The sequence below is a fragment of the Sylvia atricapilla genome, chromosome 3 (assembly GCF_009819655.1).
Source record: "Sylvia atricapilla isolate bSylAtr1 chromosome 3, bSylAtr1.pri, whole genome shotgun sequence".
Lineage (NCBI taxonomy): Eukaryota > Metazoa > Chordata > Aves > Passeriformes > Sylviidae > Sylvia > Sylvia atricapilla.
In genome coordinates, this window is record NC_089142.1 from 29,030,251 (window position 1) to 29,049,574 (window position 19,324).

The 19,324-nt window shown below is 36.4% G+C and overlaps 1 protein-coding gene across 1 annotated transcript in view; it reads right to left on the reverse strand.

Annotated features, from left to right (window-relative positions):
- Nucleotides 1-19,324, reverse strand: part of COL9A1 (collagen type IX alpha 1 chain) — a 61,612-nt gene that overhangs the window by 15,357 nt on the left and 26,931 nt on the right. Inside the window, exons 16-28 of the mRNA XM_066314310.1 lie at nt 17,724-17,756; nt 17,573-17,629; nt 16,791-16,844; nt 15,531-15,584; nt 13,175-13,228; nt 11,716-11,769; nt 10,977-11,030; nt 10,741-10,794; nt 10,574-10,627; nt 10,307-10,360; nt 9,167-9,211; nt 8,301-8,354; nt 8,154-8,207 (exon numbers count right to left, since the gene is read on the reverse strand). Coding sequence (XP_066170407.1) covers nt 8,154-8,207; nt 8,301-8,354; nt 9,167-9,211; nt 10,307-10,360; nt 10,574-10,627; nt 10,741-10,794; nt 10,977-11,030; nt 11,716-11,769; nt 13,175-13,228; nt 15,531-15,584; nt 16,791-16,844; nt 17,573-17,629; nt 17,724-17,756 — 675 coding nt within the window. The remainder of the gene's footprint in view (nt 1-8,153; nt 8,208-8,300; nt 8,355-9,166; nt 9,212-10,306; nt 10,361-10,573; nt 10,628-10,740; nt 10,795-10,976; nt 11,031-11,715; nt 11,770-13,174; nt 13,229-15,530; nt 15,585-16,790; nt 16,845-17,572; nt 17,630-17,723; nt 17,757-19,324) is intronic.

Below are 19,324 nucleotides of genomic sequence, written 5' to 3' on the forward strand. Positions count from 1 at the left end.
CCCTTCATGGGCTCACATCTGAGAGTTACCTGTCACAAACACATTCACTTCACTATGACAGCTCTGGCAGGCACACAACTTAAGGCTTTTGCTTAGTTTCATCACCTGAGCTCCTATATGACCACATATTTAAAGCACCTGATCCCCAATGCACAAATGTGAAAAGTGAATGCAGAAGTAATGCTTAACAAACTCATTCAGGTTTAAAAATCTAAAATGTTATAGGGAAGGGTAACTTTTAAAAAATCACCATTCATAATAGTGATAAGCATAAATATGTGCTTTACTGCATATTTGTATCTTCACTTCAGACATGTTTATCCATTCAGATCATCATATGCACATTAGTGTCACAACACTATTTTTTAATGCAAGCATTTGAATACATACTCTGCGTGAATCTGACATGGAGCCAACCTTGCAAAGATTTTAAACAATGTTTGAGCTAAAGTACCTTTCTCAAAAGTTTTTGTCTCTTATGATTACACTTCTCAGAACAGTTTAGTAAGTTTTATATCTTTATTCTCACATGTACAGACATATCCCTGGACAGATAAATTCAAACTATGTCCCAACACAAGCCTAGGTGTCACTTAAGAAACTCTTCTTAAATTCACTGTGTGACTGTGTAAGCGGCATTTGCAATAAAAGAAAGGTAAAACATTTAAGATCATAAAATGTCAAGGATTGAAGTTACTAGTTATGCAAGTTGCTAAACTGTCATACAGCAACAGAAAATTTTAGGTAAAAGGAGATCTTAGCATTCTAGTGCTGTATGTAACACATCATTTTAAATAAAGGACTTTTTTCATAACAAGAACAATATTGTGAAATATTGTGGCATACTAAATATAAGGAGGTAGCAGACACGGCCTTTTAGGCACTAGGACATAAATGCAATGACAGCTTCTCACACAAGCTTAGGAAAGCTAACACTACAATTCAAGAAATAATTAGGTATCCTGGAGAGATAACAAAACCAAACATAAACAGACCTTTCAATTAATTTCCTTCAAAATATCCTATGGTGTTAAAATACCTATTACTTTAAAGGACTTTGCATAATTTCTAGAAGCCTTTTTATGTTGAAGAAAGAAAGAAAGAAAGGAAAAATATCCCCTAACTCACCTTTATGGTACAACCCAGAAAATGCATTAAAATTTTATTTATTCACAAAATTCTGAACTACATCTCTGACCTGGAATACTGCTACATTTTTGATGCAGGAAAGATGAAGACTAAAATTATGGTCAACATTAGAAACTTGTCTTCTCATATCATTTTCAGAAGTCATTGCTATACAGAGATGAAACAAAAGCAGTATAATCTTCAGAGAGTTAAAATCTTATAATAAACCTCTTAAGGACATCAAAAGTTCTGGTAGTCATACAAAATTCAAGAAAAAAACTTCCATTTTATTTCAAATGCAGAAAAAAATCTTTTGTCAAATGCACACCACAGGCACTTTGTCAAACTCAATGCCTTTCTAAAGAAGCAAAGAAGGAGGTTAGTTTACAGAAGGCCAGAATATAAATGAATAGAATTCCCTGTAAATATTGACATTATGTCTGTAAGGACAGATTAGTTCAAACTTTGGGCCACCATTGCAAGATCTGCAGTAGTGTTTTAGCAAGTAAGAGAGGAACTGGAACCCAAAGAATGAGGAATCCCATCTCTGGCATAACTAGAAAGACTGTAATGCTCCCTCCAAGTTATACCAGACTGAAATGGCCCTAGGATAGGTTATACAGTAAGCAGCTTACTCATAGATCTGGAAAAAAAAAGAAAAAGGCACATTGAAATGTCCTCATGCAAACATTTAAAATGCAACATAAGTTATGTCCTACAAGCACCTACATTTTCACCACAGCCTATAAGAGGGTTTCTGTAATAGCTGTTTCAGGTCGACATCTGTTCTTGGTCAGATGAAATGTTCCTCTGTGCTGTAAGTCACTACAGGCAGTAATTGGGGCAGAAGGCAGTTTGGCCATGTCCTCAGCCTACCTTTCTTACATAGCAGCCCTCTGTATAACAGTCCATAGCTTCAGGCCACCCACAAACCAACAGGCATGCTGCACTGGTTTTAACAAAAAAGACTACCAGAATCTATATGGTTTTGTGCACTTTTGACACACTTCAGATTCCATACTTTTTCTAGAGATGAAACCCTTGAGGAGGGAAAGTGGCCACTGTAGTTCGGAGTGAGCTGGTGAGCATTCCATGCCTCTAGGGAAAGGCACATGCAAAATGGTAAGTGTGGAATGTTAGCACAGCACTGCAAGTCTGAACACCACCGGGGTGCAGTCCTTCCACAGCTCCTGTGCTAGACTGTGGTTACCACAAAATCTACCTTCCCTTTGGTTTCAAGGCGCAATGCCTGAACCACTCCCTAAATTCAAGGTTTTAATATCTTTCTCACAGATCTGTTAAATTCAGCCTTTTAATGTAACACACACAAGACCACCTTACAGGACTTACAGCTGACCTTCCTTTAGGTTGTCTGGGGAGGTTTTCATCCTCACAGAAATTTTGAAAACTTGGTCCTTTTCTAGAATTCTCACAAACAAACAGTTACAGAATGCATTTGCATGCTAAGGGAGTTTCACTGGCTTATTGATTTCCTGTTCATCAATTAAATGGAATGATAATAAGAAGTAGAATACATCCCAGGTAATTTGCATTTCACTTAGTTGCCCAGATAACTGAAACACTAATTAGAATCATTTGAGAGGTAATCCACAGCACATGCTGTAATAACCCTTTACTGCTTAAAACAATGTGTTCTTAATTATAACCAATTTTTAATATATATTACTAAATACATTTCATAAGATTGGCATAGAGAACTATATCTGTGTGGAATAAAAAAAAATAAAAAAGTACATTCACCATATTTTTGTCATGCAAAATCTCAGAGGAAATACTTATTTAAGTTCAAGGATTTATCCACAGAAGCCTCAACAAGACTCTTTGACCCTCAATAGAGTGTTGAAATCATCCAAGTATGCAAACTATTATTTGATAGAGAAGTAAACATACAAGTAACTTTCTCCGAGATTTTAAATGTAACTTTGCAACTTTGCCAGAGTAATATTTAAATTGTACTGCTCAGGATAATGGTAAGAGGTAGATGTAGCATGAAATGTTCCCTCCTCTTAACTATGCCACATGCTTTGGGCAGAAGCAGCAACCCACTAGCTGTCATTCTCTTCATAAGTGATACTGTGTCCAAGTCTAGAGGGAAAGACCTTTCATTCTGACTGTGTCTGCAGGGTTAGCTGAGATCCAGGACAGCTTTGGCACACTAGCTCTATAACAAATCCATTTTTTACCCAGGTTACTGTCTACACTCCTTAAGAGAAGCCAACATTGTGACATCTGCTGATATTCAGAGGTCTACCATGGCCGAAAGTCAAAGAAAGTTGTGGTTGGAGGTGGAGGGGTAAAAAAAGAGGTGTCAGACAAGAATCTGACCATGTTGTTTAGGAAGACAGAGGTGGTTACTAGGAGAAGTGAAGAGGCTTGGAGCTTATAAAGCTTGACTGGGATATGTCATCTGCAAGTGTGACTGAAAAAGTGCTACCCCATACAAACCATCCTGCAGAATTGGGTAGGGTCAAAAAATTCCGTCACAGTCACCTAGAGGCTTAGGTTTACTGGATAAAATACCTGCCAAGATAGAAATGCACTTCATCTTTTTGACTCTGCTATAAACACTCTAAAGCTAACTAACCCCTTTAGCTCTACCTTGAATGTAAGTTACGACACCACTCGTGGAACATGTCTGAAATTATATATATAAAAAACATGTCCACTAATTTGTAAACATAGCATATAAACTGAGACAGGGACATTTCATCCTACCATTATCAACTACAGAAAGTGACGCATTATTTCAGTTGCAGTTACGTAAAAGGAATATGATAGAAAAGGTACATTTTAGTTATTATAACTAAACTACTTAGGGTAACCAAAGCTACATTTCAGCATAGGCAGGACAGAAATATCTTTAAAGACCAGAAAATTATTTAGCTGAAAGTAACTTAAGATGCTGAAAACAGCCTTCTCCTCCAACTTTAGGTTGTGTGACATTTAAGTACTAAATTCAAGGCACTCTCCAGGTTTCTTCTTTATAGTGAGACAAAGGCACTTGCAGAGAGGAAGTCAGCCCAAATGACCAGGGCCTCTCAGAAGTCTCTCAGAGGAGCTATAGTATCAAATTTTAGGCAGCTGGATACTTAGTCTGTGTTGCTAATGTTGAGAAAACATGTATTCCTTCCTAATTACAAACCAACATATACGAGCACTGGCCTGCATATGCATCAAGTTTGCTCAATTTGCTAGACATGTATTGAATTTTAAGTGATCACTCTAATATTACAAGCTCTCTGCAAAACCACAGGGTGCAATACAGGCTCTCAAAATGTTAGCAATTTATAGGTTAAATGGTTGAAGGAAAGCAAGGAATGAAAAAGCAGAGGCAGGGGTCAGTATATTTTCTGCAGAAACTAAATTAGATTACTAAATCTCAGCAAATATGAAAGAAAAAGGTTAAGCAGCTTAGTGAGCATGACTAAATTCCACTGATTAGGAATGACACTCCCACATTTGAGAATTCCTTCCTTTGGCCCACCTGCCATGATGACTGACTTAGAAATGTTTATATCACAGATGAGTTTGATAATTACTTGGGCTGGTTAGAACAATGTGAACCAAACATAAGGCTAACCAACAAAACAGAGTGGGGCAGACAATCTGCTTCATTTAGAAATAAAAGGCAAAATTTCCATGTTGCTGCAGTTGTTTTTCCAGTTTACTGAACACATGAATAGCAAAAGGGTGTTTTTTTTTTTACCCCAACCCACTCAGATGCCAGTTGAGGTTTGTTTAAGGAAAAGCAATTATGGACCAAAGTGATACTTTTTAAAGCAAGTTTCTCCTAGGGATATTTGTCAGAGGTGAGGAAAAAGAATCTCCTAACACATGAGTTTTTAACTAGATCTAGTATTTTTTTTTCAAATATTTAGCATCTTCCCTGTGAAACTATAAAAGTTTACAGACTCACAAAAGGCCAGAATTTGAATCTGCTGCTTAGTAACAATATTTTTCCAACTACATTCCAAGAGTTGTTTAACAACAAAATACACTGATATAACATGGTTTATGACAAAGGACTCTACAAGTTATTTGGCAAACAGCACAAAAGTATTGTTTGTCCCACAAAGCCACTGATGATAGTGTTCTCTTGTGTAATTTCAAAAAACTACAGACTAGGCAAAGTGAAAAATTTTTCTCAAAAAATATCTTTTGGAAGTAGATAAAGCTGAAAAACCCTGTGATTTTTAAAAATAACACAAACGTAGGCATGTAGGTTTTCCCTAATGCAAATGGAAATATTATGGCCTGCTGGCCATATTAGCAGAGTCAGCCTTCACAGACCTTCACCAGATGTCCTTTCCTCTGGAGTTCTGGCCCTCCTGGAGCCACCAGCTGTGTTGTCTCACCCAGATGCAATGCAAAGAACAGGGGTAAATGAAATAGGGGAGTGAAGAGGATTTCATGTGGCTGTTGCTGTGCAACCAATATATTAGGGGACTGAAATTCCCCATATCTTGCAACATATCAAGGTTTTTTATTTCTCCAACTAATAAGCCCAACCCCTTCTGACTTCTACCTGAGTTTTCTATAGCAAGAATAAAATGGAACAAAAGGGTAAGGAGAAACAAAAGAACTGAAGTGAGTTATAAAGTGAATAATTCAAAATAAGAAGAAATAGGCCAAGAAAAATACCTTAAAATAGTAACCATAAATTCCTCTGGCTTTGGAAGTGTTTGGTTATGCAACTTTGGTCTAAAACAAGTAAGTGTTAAAATTGTGAGAAAATTTCAATTAGGAAATGAAAAAAAAAAAAAAAAAAAAAAGAAGAAGAAGAAAAAAATCTCCTTAGAACAATTATAATTTAATTATAATTGCTTTTCTTAACTTATGGCCAAATGGTGTACTTTTCGAAGTTTAAAAATCATGCCATATAGAATTATTTAACCAGCACATTTTTTCTCTAGAAATGGAAGAGCAGAACCCTGAAAGAAGTAGTTCAAATGTATCTGCTACAAGTACATGCTGCAGAAGAAAGAGAAAACATTCTTCATGCTACCCTGGAAATAAGTATTGACTCAGCTTAGACCAAACGCTCTGAAGTTCAATAGTACAACACTGTCCTTCTGAAACAAAAACCCCATATCATCCCCCTTTTTTGTGTAGCTGTAAAGTGCTTCTCAAAAAAAAAATAGAAAGTTATTCCAGTCATATGCTGACTCTAGTCTCAAGCTGATGAAAGCCACCATAGTTATTATCCAAGGCTCTTTATAGCTTTAAGGGAACTACAGAAGAGAAGTTGCTTACTGTTTGATGTATTACACACAAACTTACTTCATAATCAATAATTTACTTCCTTTCTCCATTTTGTATTGACCAAATTTTTTCTTTCTATGCTTTGGTCCTAATGCTTACGTGATTTCCAAAATGAGTGCACTTCATAAACACAGAGAAAATAAAGGCAAGAAATCCAGATGTCTTGCTAGTCTCTAGAGTGACAAAAGGAAAAATCACTGTATTTAATCTGCTTTAAGTATTTCTGTCCATTTACAGGGTTACTAATAATTAACCTTGTGTGTCAACCCCTGTTCTACGGACTGCTGATTTTGTAAATTCATGTTCACATTGAAAGGATTAAAAGAATAGTTCAGCAGATTACAGCGCATTATCAGAGTGGGCAATTACTTTGGTCTGATTCAATTATAATTCTTGTTCCTGTCACAAGTGTACAGGATCAGCCTAAGAACAGGATTGAAAATCTTTTTGAGTGTACCCAACGCTTTCAAATACCAAGAACAAAAATAAAGACAAAAACAAAAACTTGTTTGCAAGTTGGATATTTGGAGTGCTGAAAGACACCTGTATTCCATCATAGTCAATGCTGTTATAATCCCTTTTTGTATCATCCTTAAGGAGCTGTGGACAAAGCAGCAATGCGAGGACAGTCCAAAATAATTGTGATCTCGTGAATTAATACATTTAGCACCTGATAGCATAAACCACAGAAGAAAAAACAGGCCAGAAGAAAATGGAGTCTGCTACTTGGCTGACTGCTGGTGTATGTTTAGGAGTTAATTCAGAGAAGATATTCCTGACCCTTACAAATAAATCATAGACAGTACCTCCCTAAACCTTGTATGAGAATAACCCTACAACTGCATGAGTAAAACTTGTGTCATTGTATTATAGTAGAAGCTCAGAAAATTCCAGGAAATCATCCCCAGGGTATCGGTGGCAAGAGAGAAGCCTGAAAAACCAATTGCTTATAGAGCCTGAAGCCTGGTTAATGTCATCAGAGTGAATATTTGTACATGAAAATTTTCTTCTAATCACTGATCCTCTCATCCCTCTCCATCCAGAAGGATTAACAGCAAAGGGAAATTAGATCAGCCTTATGTAGCTTCAAATCATGTCAGGTCCCTTCTAGAGAAAATCAGAAAGCAGTACCCAACACTCTCCAGTATCCAGTTGTCCTTTGTCCTCAAAGCTGAGCTTTAACAAATACCATCAGTTTATTTTTCTTAGCAGATTAATTTCCTGCAGTAAGCAACCTGCCCAGCAGCAATTTCTCCAGTCTTCCAAACCTTTCTAGTGTTAAAGGAAAATCTACAGGGAAAGAAATTGCAACAGCAGTGCTTCCAATGAAAGATAAATCCTGTTCTTCACACCACTATATCAATGCTAATGATGCCAACCAGACTGTTCAGTAGAACAGCAATTTGGTTCCATCCAGCTTTTTTTCACAAACCTCAATTATTCCCTCTGTTTCAGCTTTTACTCAGCATATTTAAATACAAAGACAAGAACAATATAAACAAAGTTTAAAGATTTAACTTTTCACTAAAGCCAAAAACAATGGTAGGACATTATTGGACATATATAGGACTGTATTTCTCTATGTGATGATGCACATCCTCTTGGTACAGAAGGCAAAGAACTGATATTTACCTCAAAAATTAGAACATATGATTAATAATTTCACCTTGTGGCTAGCTTCAGCGACCCTATCTTGAGACAGTGCAATTTTACCTATTTTCAATTAGAAATTCCATACTTACTGGTGGTCCCCGGGGTCCTGTTGGACCTGCTTCTCCCTCTGGGCCCTGTTGACCCTGTTTTGGGGAACAAATTTGAAATGCAACAAATTTGAAAAATATTTTTTTACACATTTTTCTAGATCTTTTGTATAAGATTGATGGTTTTACCTGTTTACCAGGATTTCCCATTAACCCTGGCACCCCAGGAGGACCTCTATTACCCTGTTGGGCAGAAAAAGAAAAATTTTAGCCAAGCCAATGGTTTGACCTTCCATTTAAAATAAAAAAAATTAACATAAGGAAAGCAATGAGGTCTAAACAAAATTAGCCTGCATTAATTTTTTAACTTCTGCCTTATTTTTGCTTTTCCTTTAACTTTGACCAAGCCTTTCTATCTAATTTTTCAAAAGTCAGATTTCAGTTCTATTGCTGTTTGCGTGCTGACAAATCCAAAATAGATTTGATTACTGCTTTCAAACCACAGAAAGCAGTATCACTCCATGTAATTTCAGACAAAAAATCATGCCTCAGTCTAGTTTTCTCTTTCAATTACTTACAGCTAAAATTCAAACATCATTGAGACTGTATAATGTTTCAGACAACCTTACAACAATTTTTTTAACTAAATAGGAATAGATGCTGCAATTTGGTGCTACCTAAATAGAGACAACAACCTCTGTGATTGAATCAGCTTAGGGTGGCCATAAATAATATTCTTATTACAAGGATTTCAAGATGTAGTGAGGTAGGCATGTCAAAACTTCCTCTAGCAATGATTTCTACAAATTTAAAAGGAAATGACCCTTTTTGGTATTGTTTAATTCCTAGAATAATGAAAATCACCTTGTGCAGCACAAAAATCATGAAAATGCACAGGCCAAAGCTGATTAAAAACTATATTTAATTCCTTCAGCCTAAGGCTTGTCTCTTAACAAAAGAGAAGGTCAGTACAATTTCATTGAATACTTTAGAACCTCAGATACTTCAGCACTTTATTTGTGCTTTAGATAAAGACAATATTCAAGATGTTTTACCTTTGGGCCAGGAATGCCTTTCATACCTGGAGAGCCTGGGAAACCCTGAAAGAAAAAATATTGACATTTTTCTGTTGTTAAGGGGAATGGAAATGGTGTTTAAAAAAAAAAAAAAAAAAAAAAAAAGAGTCTTTCTCATGCTTGAGTATCTCTAATCCTTTTACTTGATATTGAAGCACTTTCATTCAAAAAGAGACCAAGCTTAAATTATTTCTGTTTACAAAGTAACAGATAAGGAGTATTATTATTTTATGTATAGGAAAAGAAGCATAGAAAAGTGAGGAGTTGGGACTTTTTCTGTCTTACGCTAGAAGTACATACTTATCCCAGTATGCTGAGACTGGAGGTGCCGAGCTTAATTCACTTTTTGACATTTTTCACTCCCTCCTCACTTCTCTGCAACAGCTCACAGCAAGTGTGCTTTTACCAAATTGTCTTCGAGGCTTGAGAATTCACTAAGTATTACAAATTTATGTCCAGTCCTGTTTTAAAACATCTCTTTCGCCATTCCTCTCAGCAATTATTCCTATAGCAAAGTGTTTAAAAGAGGCTTCTATTTAGCTTTTGACAATTGGTACAGCTTTCAAACTTAGTTAATGCACGAGGATTACCTTCTGAAACAGCCCATAAAGCACTAGTGATTCCCTGTAAGTTCACCACAGGGAACACTGGAGACCCACAGAAAGAAGCATGAGCATGATGCATTCCAGATGTTCTGAGCCAGCAGAATATCAAAGGATGATTGTTCACGGAAGGTATGTTGGACTAGCAGTTCAGCTTTTCCTGCTCAGCCTTGGAATAGTTTGGCCCTGGTCAATACAATGAGACCAGCCCTAATTGTGGGGTCACATCACAGTATCCGTGGGGTCTCAGGTAGGAGAAACACAAGAAGAGTCACATCCTGGCCAAAAAATTTTGTGAGGCCAAATTCCTTACAATGGCATCATAAGGAGATCTAGACTTTTGTGCAAAGGTTTTGCATACACATAGCAGAATTTCCCCTTGCATTACACATACTCTCCCCTGAGCCTTTTCCTTATATTTTCACTGGAATAACTCCAGTATCAAATCAACCTATACACAACCTTTCTATGATTTGAACTGAGCCTACCTTTCAAAGATAAAATACTTGATACTTACTGGCAATCCCTGGAGCCCTGTATCACCTGGAGCTCCAGGTTTTCCTGGTTCACCCTGTAAGACATTTTAAGTTGTAATTTATGCAAATCAAACATGAGGGAAAATTTTATTTCTGGAACACAAAGTTGACATACTTTCAGTTGTATAGCAAAGAAATGTTAATTCAATTACCCTCACCATGTGCATGAAGCCATGAGCAGCAGACACAAATTAATGAACAAATCTAGGGCACTACCAAAGCTCAGAAATATGCCAGTTGTGCCTTACTTTAGCTCCAGGCATTCCAGGGATCCCTTCACGGCCATCAACTCCTGGTAAGCCCTTGAAAAAAGAAAAAAAAAAAAACATTATTGTTACATGGGAAAGATTTTGCCCCAGCACTAATATAAAAAATAACAGCAAACGAAGCAAATAAAGAAATTAAATATACATACAGGCTCTCCTTTAGGCCCAGGGAGGCCATTTATTCCTCTTGTACCTTGAGGACCCTGAGAAAAATAACAATATTTAAAAATTAAACTAAAGACAATGAAATGATAGATTAAAAGAATGTCAATGCATATTCATTCAGATACACATTATTCTGAGAGTACCAGTTATGCACTGTTTATATGCTATTAAGTAACTAACGTTTGTAAGTCAACAATAGTTAAAATTTGTCTGTGCTCACCCTTTCTCCCTTTGGACCTGCCTCTCCTAGTGGACCTCTCTGTCCTTGATCCCCCTACGAAAAAACAAAACAAAACAAAAAAAAAAAAACAAAAAAAAAAAAAAAAACAAAAAAAAAAAAAAAAAAATTATAGATCAAACCAGACTAGACCTCCTTGTATTTTTTAGCTAAATCTTCCAGAAAATCAAGTACAATTCACATTTGGTGAAAGGTTGACAGATATGTTTTAAAAAACACAGCTCAAGCCATCACCTGAGATTTCAGAAGTGTCTAAGCAAGGGATGTTGCACTTGTTTCTTTAACACAGAGTTACTTGCTACTGCAAGCAAAAATTCCAGCTATGGAAACAGAGACTAAGGAAGAATTTAAGAAAAAAGCCCAAACAACCAAACACCCCAAACAAATAAAACACACACACAAAAAAAACCTCCAACAAAAATTGCCCAAATAACCCTGTGTGGGTTTTGCTCCAGTTTGATACCAAAAAAATTCCAAGCCACCCTAATGCACAGTAGGACTCAGAAGGAAGAGGAAACCATCACATATTAAGAAGTTAAAATGGGTTAATCTACCTCAAATGCTTTGGGAACATTAAGACATTACTGACTTGATAGCACTGTAATATAATTTATTCACCTGTGGGGAATCAACAGAATTGGATTAATCAGAGGCTTTTTTGATTCACAGCTGAAATTTTTCGCTAACTGGGAAGTGTTTGGATAACCCACACCCTACTTACAGGTGCACCAGGAAGACCTTGGGGACCAGGATCACCATCAAGGCCACGAGCTCCCTACAAAACAAGTAGATAATACATGATATTGAAGTGGTCTGCTGGAGCAGGAACAACTTATGTATCCCCCTGCTTTGCTAGGAGCTACAAAGCCTCTACAGATTAAGGGGTTTTACAGCTCAATTATAAAAAAAAGAAAGAAAGAAAGAAAAAAAAAAGGCAAATCAATCAATTCTCTTCATTTATCTTGTTTTTTAATGGAGATATGAAAGTAAATATATTTAATATAAAAAAATCAATCAAAAAACAGCATTCAGATCATTCTCTAAAAAAATCTAGGAAGGAGGTAGACTTTTACATGCTACTTCAAAAAAATCTGTGTCTTCTTTAATGTACTGTATCCTTCACCACATGATAGAATAACATCAAAAGGTTCAGAGAAATCAAGTGCAGTGCTGCTATTTTTATCATATATGTTTCAAGGAAACAGTGTAATCACTACCCTGTAAATAAATGTAAATGGAGAGAAAAAAAGTTGTTCTGAAAAAGATTTTGAGAGAACATGGAACTCCTTTGTCAAATAGATGTGGTAAATATTTCAAGTAGACAAACCATTACAAAAAATTTAGGGAAATAACTACAAAGAATTAAAGCACACAAAGGCCAGAAAATTAAGTAAGATAGTAACAGCTTAGCAAATATGTTCAAGCGGTTAGGAAGGATCATTCATGAGAACATTCATAATCAGGAGAAATTTGATATTGTCTCTGAAGACAGATGACTACAAGATTTACATGACTTGACATCTGGAGAAGGAAACAGTGGCAGGATTGCTACATTCTATTCCTTGCAGAGTTTTTTACCATATAGATTTAACAAGATTATGAGACTAGAAATGTAGCAGCCAGGTTTGAAATAACAGATAGAAACACTTAGACAAACAGAAGGGAAATTGTCCAGCAAATTAAGAGCCCACATAAATATTATTCCCACTGGCAACAATTTAAGACACAGATGTCAAAGAAAGAATGGGAAAAAGAATGAACTCTCAATAAAAACTTCTGACAGAAACTGGGATGATCATGGTGGTAAGAGGCTTTAGAAAGATACAAATCACAGGAGAGGCTACTTAATAAATTTTAGCTTCAGTTAAAATGTGTTATAGTGTATAATTGTTATAAATTGCTATCTTGCTAACTACAGACCTTCATACATACAAAACTACCATAAACTTAAGGACTGGTGGAAAGGAGCAAAGAGTACACATCCTTCATCAATTAAAATTACTGAGCTACCTTTCTTCCTAACAAGAAGTACAGTAGCTATGGAAATAGAGCAGTAGGAGAAAGGAAATACAGGGGAAATAAAGAAGAACCTTAAATAAGCTTTAAAAATGTTCAGAGGCATGCTTTTTTTTTTTTAAATATATATAGGCCATTTTATAGAAAGAAAGGTTAATACTCACTTTGGTACCTTTAGGTCCCATTATACCAGTTATACCTCTGATACCTAGAATGCCCTGAAATAGAAAAGTATATTCAAATTATGCTTAATTCTTCTCATCAGAACTGTCCTGAAAATGTCTGTTTTCAGACAGAACACTCAAGAGTTCTACACCCTTTCTTTATGATTATTTTACTATTTTCTTAGTATTAAAGGAGAAATCCAACTACAGCTGTATTAGAATTCTTAATTTATATGGTAATTTGATATTTTACTAATTATAGAATCTTAAAAAGAATAACAAAACTATCAGGCTGTATTATAAAACCACAAATACACTGTAAGGACAAAAAATACCCACTGATTTTTCTTCCTGGTTACCTCAGAGTTGGAGGATTCTCATTCTTTGCAGCATGTGCAAAATGAAAATGTGATGGCCAAATTTGCAAAAGTGTGAAGTTGTCTTAAATGGGAGATTGGACAGATGAAGGAGATTTTACAGAGCTCCAGAGGCAGATAACATAGGACAATGATTTTGAGAATAGAAGTGCTAAATTTATATGTCCACTAAGATGCTAAACTGAGTAGACATCCTAATGCAGCAGGATGTATCATAAATATTATCACAGCTGTTGTCACTTCCCTTCAAAATAGCCTTGTGGGAAATCTGGCTTCTCTGTCTTCCTCATCCCAAGACTGACACTACCTGAGATGTTTCCTCCCTAACGAAGAACAAACCCTCATCCTTGTCCTACAACTGCATTATTGAAACAGCTACACAAGCTTAGGCAAACCCACTCCTTGAGCAGATTCCACATTGGCAGCCTCTACTTGCTCCTCACAAAGTTAGGTGGAATTTTTCACAAAACATCTGAAGCCTTGTCAACCTAAAAGGCGGCGGAAATAATGATAATGCAACAATCACTACAGCAGCCCCACAAGGGAGATGAACACACTGTAATCCTGCTGCTAAGATCAAAGTTGGAAGTAGGCACATTGTGGCATCCAATACTTTCTATCAAAAGCAGCACCTCTCCCAGGAGTGGCTATCTTATGCAAATCTTGTCAGTGGAATACATTGATTGGATTGCAGGTGCTGTGGAGGAGACTGGATACTTAACCCCTTTAATTCATTTAGATAAGGAGATACAGCAGAGCCTACAGGCTCTCCATCTATGCCTCTAAAGCATTGTCTGTCCTTTTTTACATAGGTTACCTCTCTGATATCACTTTATGCATATTATGAATCCCAAATTTTAATTTAAAAAGCATTATTTTAGAGATTGTTTGTATGGTAACCAATTGGTGATACAGTGAAATGTTATGAGTAACACCAAAAAAATAGGAAAGTCTATCTTTAATTGCTTTTTAAATTCTGCTGTGTTATTTCACAGTGATTGAAGAACTTTACCAAACTGAGTAAAATGAATTGCTCCCCACAGGCCTTTCAGACAGCAGAACCTGCCTCTTACACAAGTACTCTGTCTGCCTCAGGGCCTCAGGGACACATTTTCAGGATCAAGCATCAGAAGAAATGCACTCTTTCCTTTACTTAGTCTGTTCTTTATCTTCTTCTAGTCATAATCCAGAGGTTTATGTTATCATATGTTTATGTTCATAGAGAATTTTGTAATTTGGCATTTAGGTGTCATGTGCATTAAGTTAAGCTCCTGTATAGTATCAAATCTGGACACCAATGGCATTAAATAAATATTTTTATGCCTAAGAAAAAAAAGCATGAGACCCTACCAGAAAATAAACCATAGAAATTAAAGGTATTATGCCTGTTGCTCCTACTTAGAATGACCCCTTTATTCTGTTCCCTAGTCCTTTTCAGTCATGGTAACCATAAGAGCTCCTCACAAGCTGAGGAGGTATGTGTCAGAACAAAGCACAGTGAATCAGGACAAGAAAACAACTAGGTATGATTGAAGGATACTTCTTTTGCAAGCCAAAATGCAAAAAACTTCAGGATAAAACCCTGTTCTTCAGAAGTTGCAACTTCATCCTCAAACCTTAGCTAAGTCTGAATTTCACAGCTGATTGTGTTCCAAACACAATGAAGTCAGAGCCATCAAAATTATGAGAAGTAAGGTGAAGGGGAGAAAAATCCAGCTATTTTCACAGTCTAAGCACAACACAAAATTTAAAACACAATTAGCTCTATAGTTCCATAGAACTATATGGAGCTTTGTTCCAATTAATAATGCAGGTTTTGGAGGGACTTAAATAATTCTTCTTGATTCACAGACAATATGGCAGAATAAAGAGAAAGGTGCATGGAGGTGTTAAAATATCTGTTTTCTTACAATAGCAAGAAAAAAAAAGATACATCATTTTGAAGAAAATGAGTAACACTTTAAAAGGAAATACTTTACTGGAGGGCCTTGAGCTCCCACTTCACCACTGGGTCCTTGGTCCCCTTCTTCACCCTGGGAAAGCAAAAGGAATACATCTGTAACCAATCCATATCATGCATACTGCTCTGTCATCCTATGAGATACATTTCATACTTAATGTTTTCTGTCACCATGTCCTGCTTGAAAGAAATCCAAATGAAGTCACACCACTTCCTCAGACAGATCAGACTTGTTCAGGTTCACATTCCATTCAATTATTAGTCAAAAGGGTAATTTTAAAGAAACTTTACTATTAAAAAATGATATTTTACCCATAATCTGTCATTCCATTTTATTTTTTTTTACATTAATGTCTTTAGGATTTCATCAGGTACTGTAGTGATAGCACAAGGAGTAAAGGGTACAAACTGCAAGAAGGCAAATTTTAGCTAGCCCTTAGGAAGAAATTCTTTACTGTGAGGGCAGTGAGACACTAGAACAGGTTGCCCAGGGCGGCTGTGGGTGCCCCAACCCTGGCAGGGCTCAAAGCCAGGCTGGATAAGGTCTTGAGAGACCTGGTCTAGTGAGAGGTGCCCCTGTAAAGGGGTTGGGACAAGATGATCTTTAAGGTCTATTACAACCTCTTAACAGTCTATGATTCTATGATTTCCTGTTCTTCCAGACTAAAACCGCAAAAAGTCTTCTCTAAGGTTTTTGTACAACACTGAAGCATGGACCAAGGCAGTGCAAATCTGAACATTTCTTGCAAATATTTCAATATTAAAGAGGCTATATAACGAGGTTAATTCAAATGAAACACCTTGAGAGAATTAACATTTCAGTTTTCAAGATGAAAAAATTGCTCTCTATTTATGAACTTCTGCTGTGTCCTTTCCCTCTCAAATATATTTTTCTCTCTCATTCTTCACGTAAGTACTCATCTGTGCTGCAGATCAGATAACTTGGTAAATTCAGGGAATTATCCTGCATTCAATGTTTGAAAGTTTTTCAATTATTAAACTTCGCTTCAATTTTCCCCCTAAGTGCTATAATAATTAAATTGAACAATCAAAATAAAAAGCAAGACTTGTGAATTATAATAAATACATAGTGCAGGCGAATGAAGAATAAAGATGTGCCTTTGGTTATTCTGGAGGACTATGATATGTAGTATCACTTCATGCATTCTGTAAAAACAATTAATACTTCTAACAAAATATAATACTGTTTTTGAAGGCGAGGCTAAAGTACTATTAGTTTGCCAATGACAGCGGTTTTTTCCTTTTTTTTTTGTTTTACCTTATAACCTTGTTTTCCTGGTTCACCAGACTCTCCTTTTGAACCTTTTTGCCCCTAAAATAAACACAAAAACCCCAAATAAATAAATAAATAAACAAATAGAGGCTGTTCAAAATTAAAATACAGTTTCCCAAAACAGTCACAGACTGCTGAGAGCTGTCTTGCTGTTCCCTCTCAAACCCCATTCACTATTCCTTCCTCACCTGTCTAGGAAACACTACATATTAAGTACGATGCTCAAAATATCTGCTTCTGAATCTAACAAGGCTGTATTTCTAGGTAGGTTAGTATTTTTTCTTAGGTTATCCCATAAAAATTTCCTGAGGCAAACTATTTCTAGAAACCAGCAAAAAAAATACATTAAAAAAAATCTTAGCTAACGTGAGACTCAAAACATGTTAGTTTCAATTTTGTATGTTACATGTCTCCCAGGAAGAGAAAAAGAAGTCAAAAAGATTAAGGATCTGAGGAAATATTTAAGAGTTGCTGGAGTCAGACCACAAATGATCCAGGTAGTGAATGAAGCAATCCTTCACATATTCTAATCCTCTCAGGACCACACATAAATTTTACAGTGAAGATTAGAGGAGTAGCAAGAGATTTCAACAAGAGGTTATTTTGGCAGTCAAGAGTTGAATAAGCATAAGGAACCACACTGATGCAATCTTTTTTGAAATTAACAGTGAAATTAACAGCCCTTTTTCAAGTCCGTAATTATGCACTCCCTAGTGACTTGAGACAGCATGTCTGGAAGGAATTCTGGAAAAAAAAAGTTCTCTTACCTTCATACCCATTAAGCCAGCATGTCCTGGGCGGCCAGGAGGACAAGCACTGGGACACTGGAAAAGTATTCACATAGTTATTACCACATAGACTGAATAAGATTGTCTGAGATTGCTTAAAAAGAAATGAAAACATGAACAATGATCTTACCAGCACGTCGCCATCTTGAAGGCCAATCGTTCCCTAAATTAAATTAAATTAATCAAAGTCAGCAATACAGAAATAACCAGACATGACTCATTAGGCAACACAGTGATTTGACAAAACTACTATCTAAACCTGGAATCAGAAATACAATCAGCTGAAGGATCTCTCACATGAAAAGCCCCTTAACTGTAAGATTTTATTACAGGACTGCAGGTCCTATCCTCTAACTCAGAATAACTTTTCAAACAACCCCAAAATATTTCTCTTGCTCTTTAAACTACCTCAAATATACTTTCTATTAAATATAGAAAAAATACACCCAAACCCCATTAGTTTCCTACAGAAACCAAGACAATTTCTATAATAAGAATAATTTTGTGCCATTCACCAAAAGATTCAGGCCTTTACAGAGAAAATTATTTTTACAGGGAAAACAACCTTCCTGAAAGTATTGGTAGATGACAGTTGCAATAAACTAGACATCAGTGTACAATGAGATGGACTCAGTGGGGGGAAAGGCTTTTTCTCATATTAAATCAAATACTTGATGAAAGCTAACAGGAGGTTTATGAGGCACAACAGGGAGAAAGATTATTTCACAGCAGCAGCTGGATTCTCTGAAGCCCTGTGGGAGGGAGCACAGTTTCAGAGAAACACACAGGAGAATTGAAGGAATGAGTTCCTTAAAGAATGGTCCTCTTATATGCAGAAGGATTTTGAAAAGCTAAGAGTATTTGGGTCCATAATGTCATCAACTGAAGTGGAACTGTGGCACTTCAGAAACCTATAACAGACAAAACTTTAAGGAATAGAAGCACAATATGCCACTATGGAGAAATCATTTCCACTTGTTTCCAAACTTCTCTTCTCCTATTTGCCATTCATTTTTTTTTTTTAATGCCTTTGCCAGTTCTCTGGAAACTTCCATGAGAACAAGAAACACAGCATAAATAATGCATATGTATTTAGGGTCTCCCCTAAGAGTGGAGGGAGGAGGTTCCCCTAAGAGTGGAGGGAGGAACAGTACAGCTTTTAAAAAGACATTAGCACGACACCTTTCCCAGCAGTCTGCATTTCCCAGCACCCAGACTGAGATGTGTCTGCCAAACTCTTCATTTTGTTTCTCTGGGCAAGTAAATTGCCACAAGAAAAAGGCATAACACACATCCCTCTTCCCAAGAGGTTAAAAAGAAAGTAGCTGTTCCCCTGGAGAGCAAAGCACTGTTGTGCTTTCTTCTATTCTTTACAAGTAGAAGATCTGATTGCAAAAAGACATTAGAACTCAACCCACCTGGAAGTGTACATTTCTGTCTCATGAGCCAAATATTTTTTTTCTTCTCCTAACAGAGAAAAGCCTGCCTCTACTGAAGTAATACCAGTGAGGCCCAACAAAGACTGCCTTTACACTATTATGATTTACAGGGGAATTTAAAACCTGTGTATTTGCAGTTTACAGAAACAGGAAGGCATCATGATGGAAGTTACGCAATTTGCATTTCAAACTACTTTTTTATAACTATAAAGAGTAGAAGTTTGATTTCTAAATGGAAGGCCAAAATTTTTCTGGTATCCTAAAGGCAGTATTCAGCTCTAGAACTTGGGGA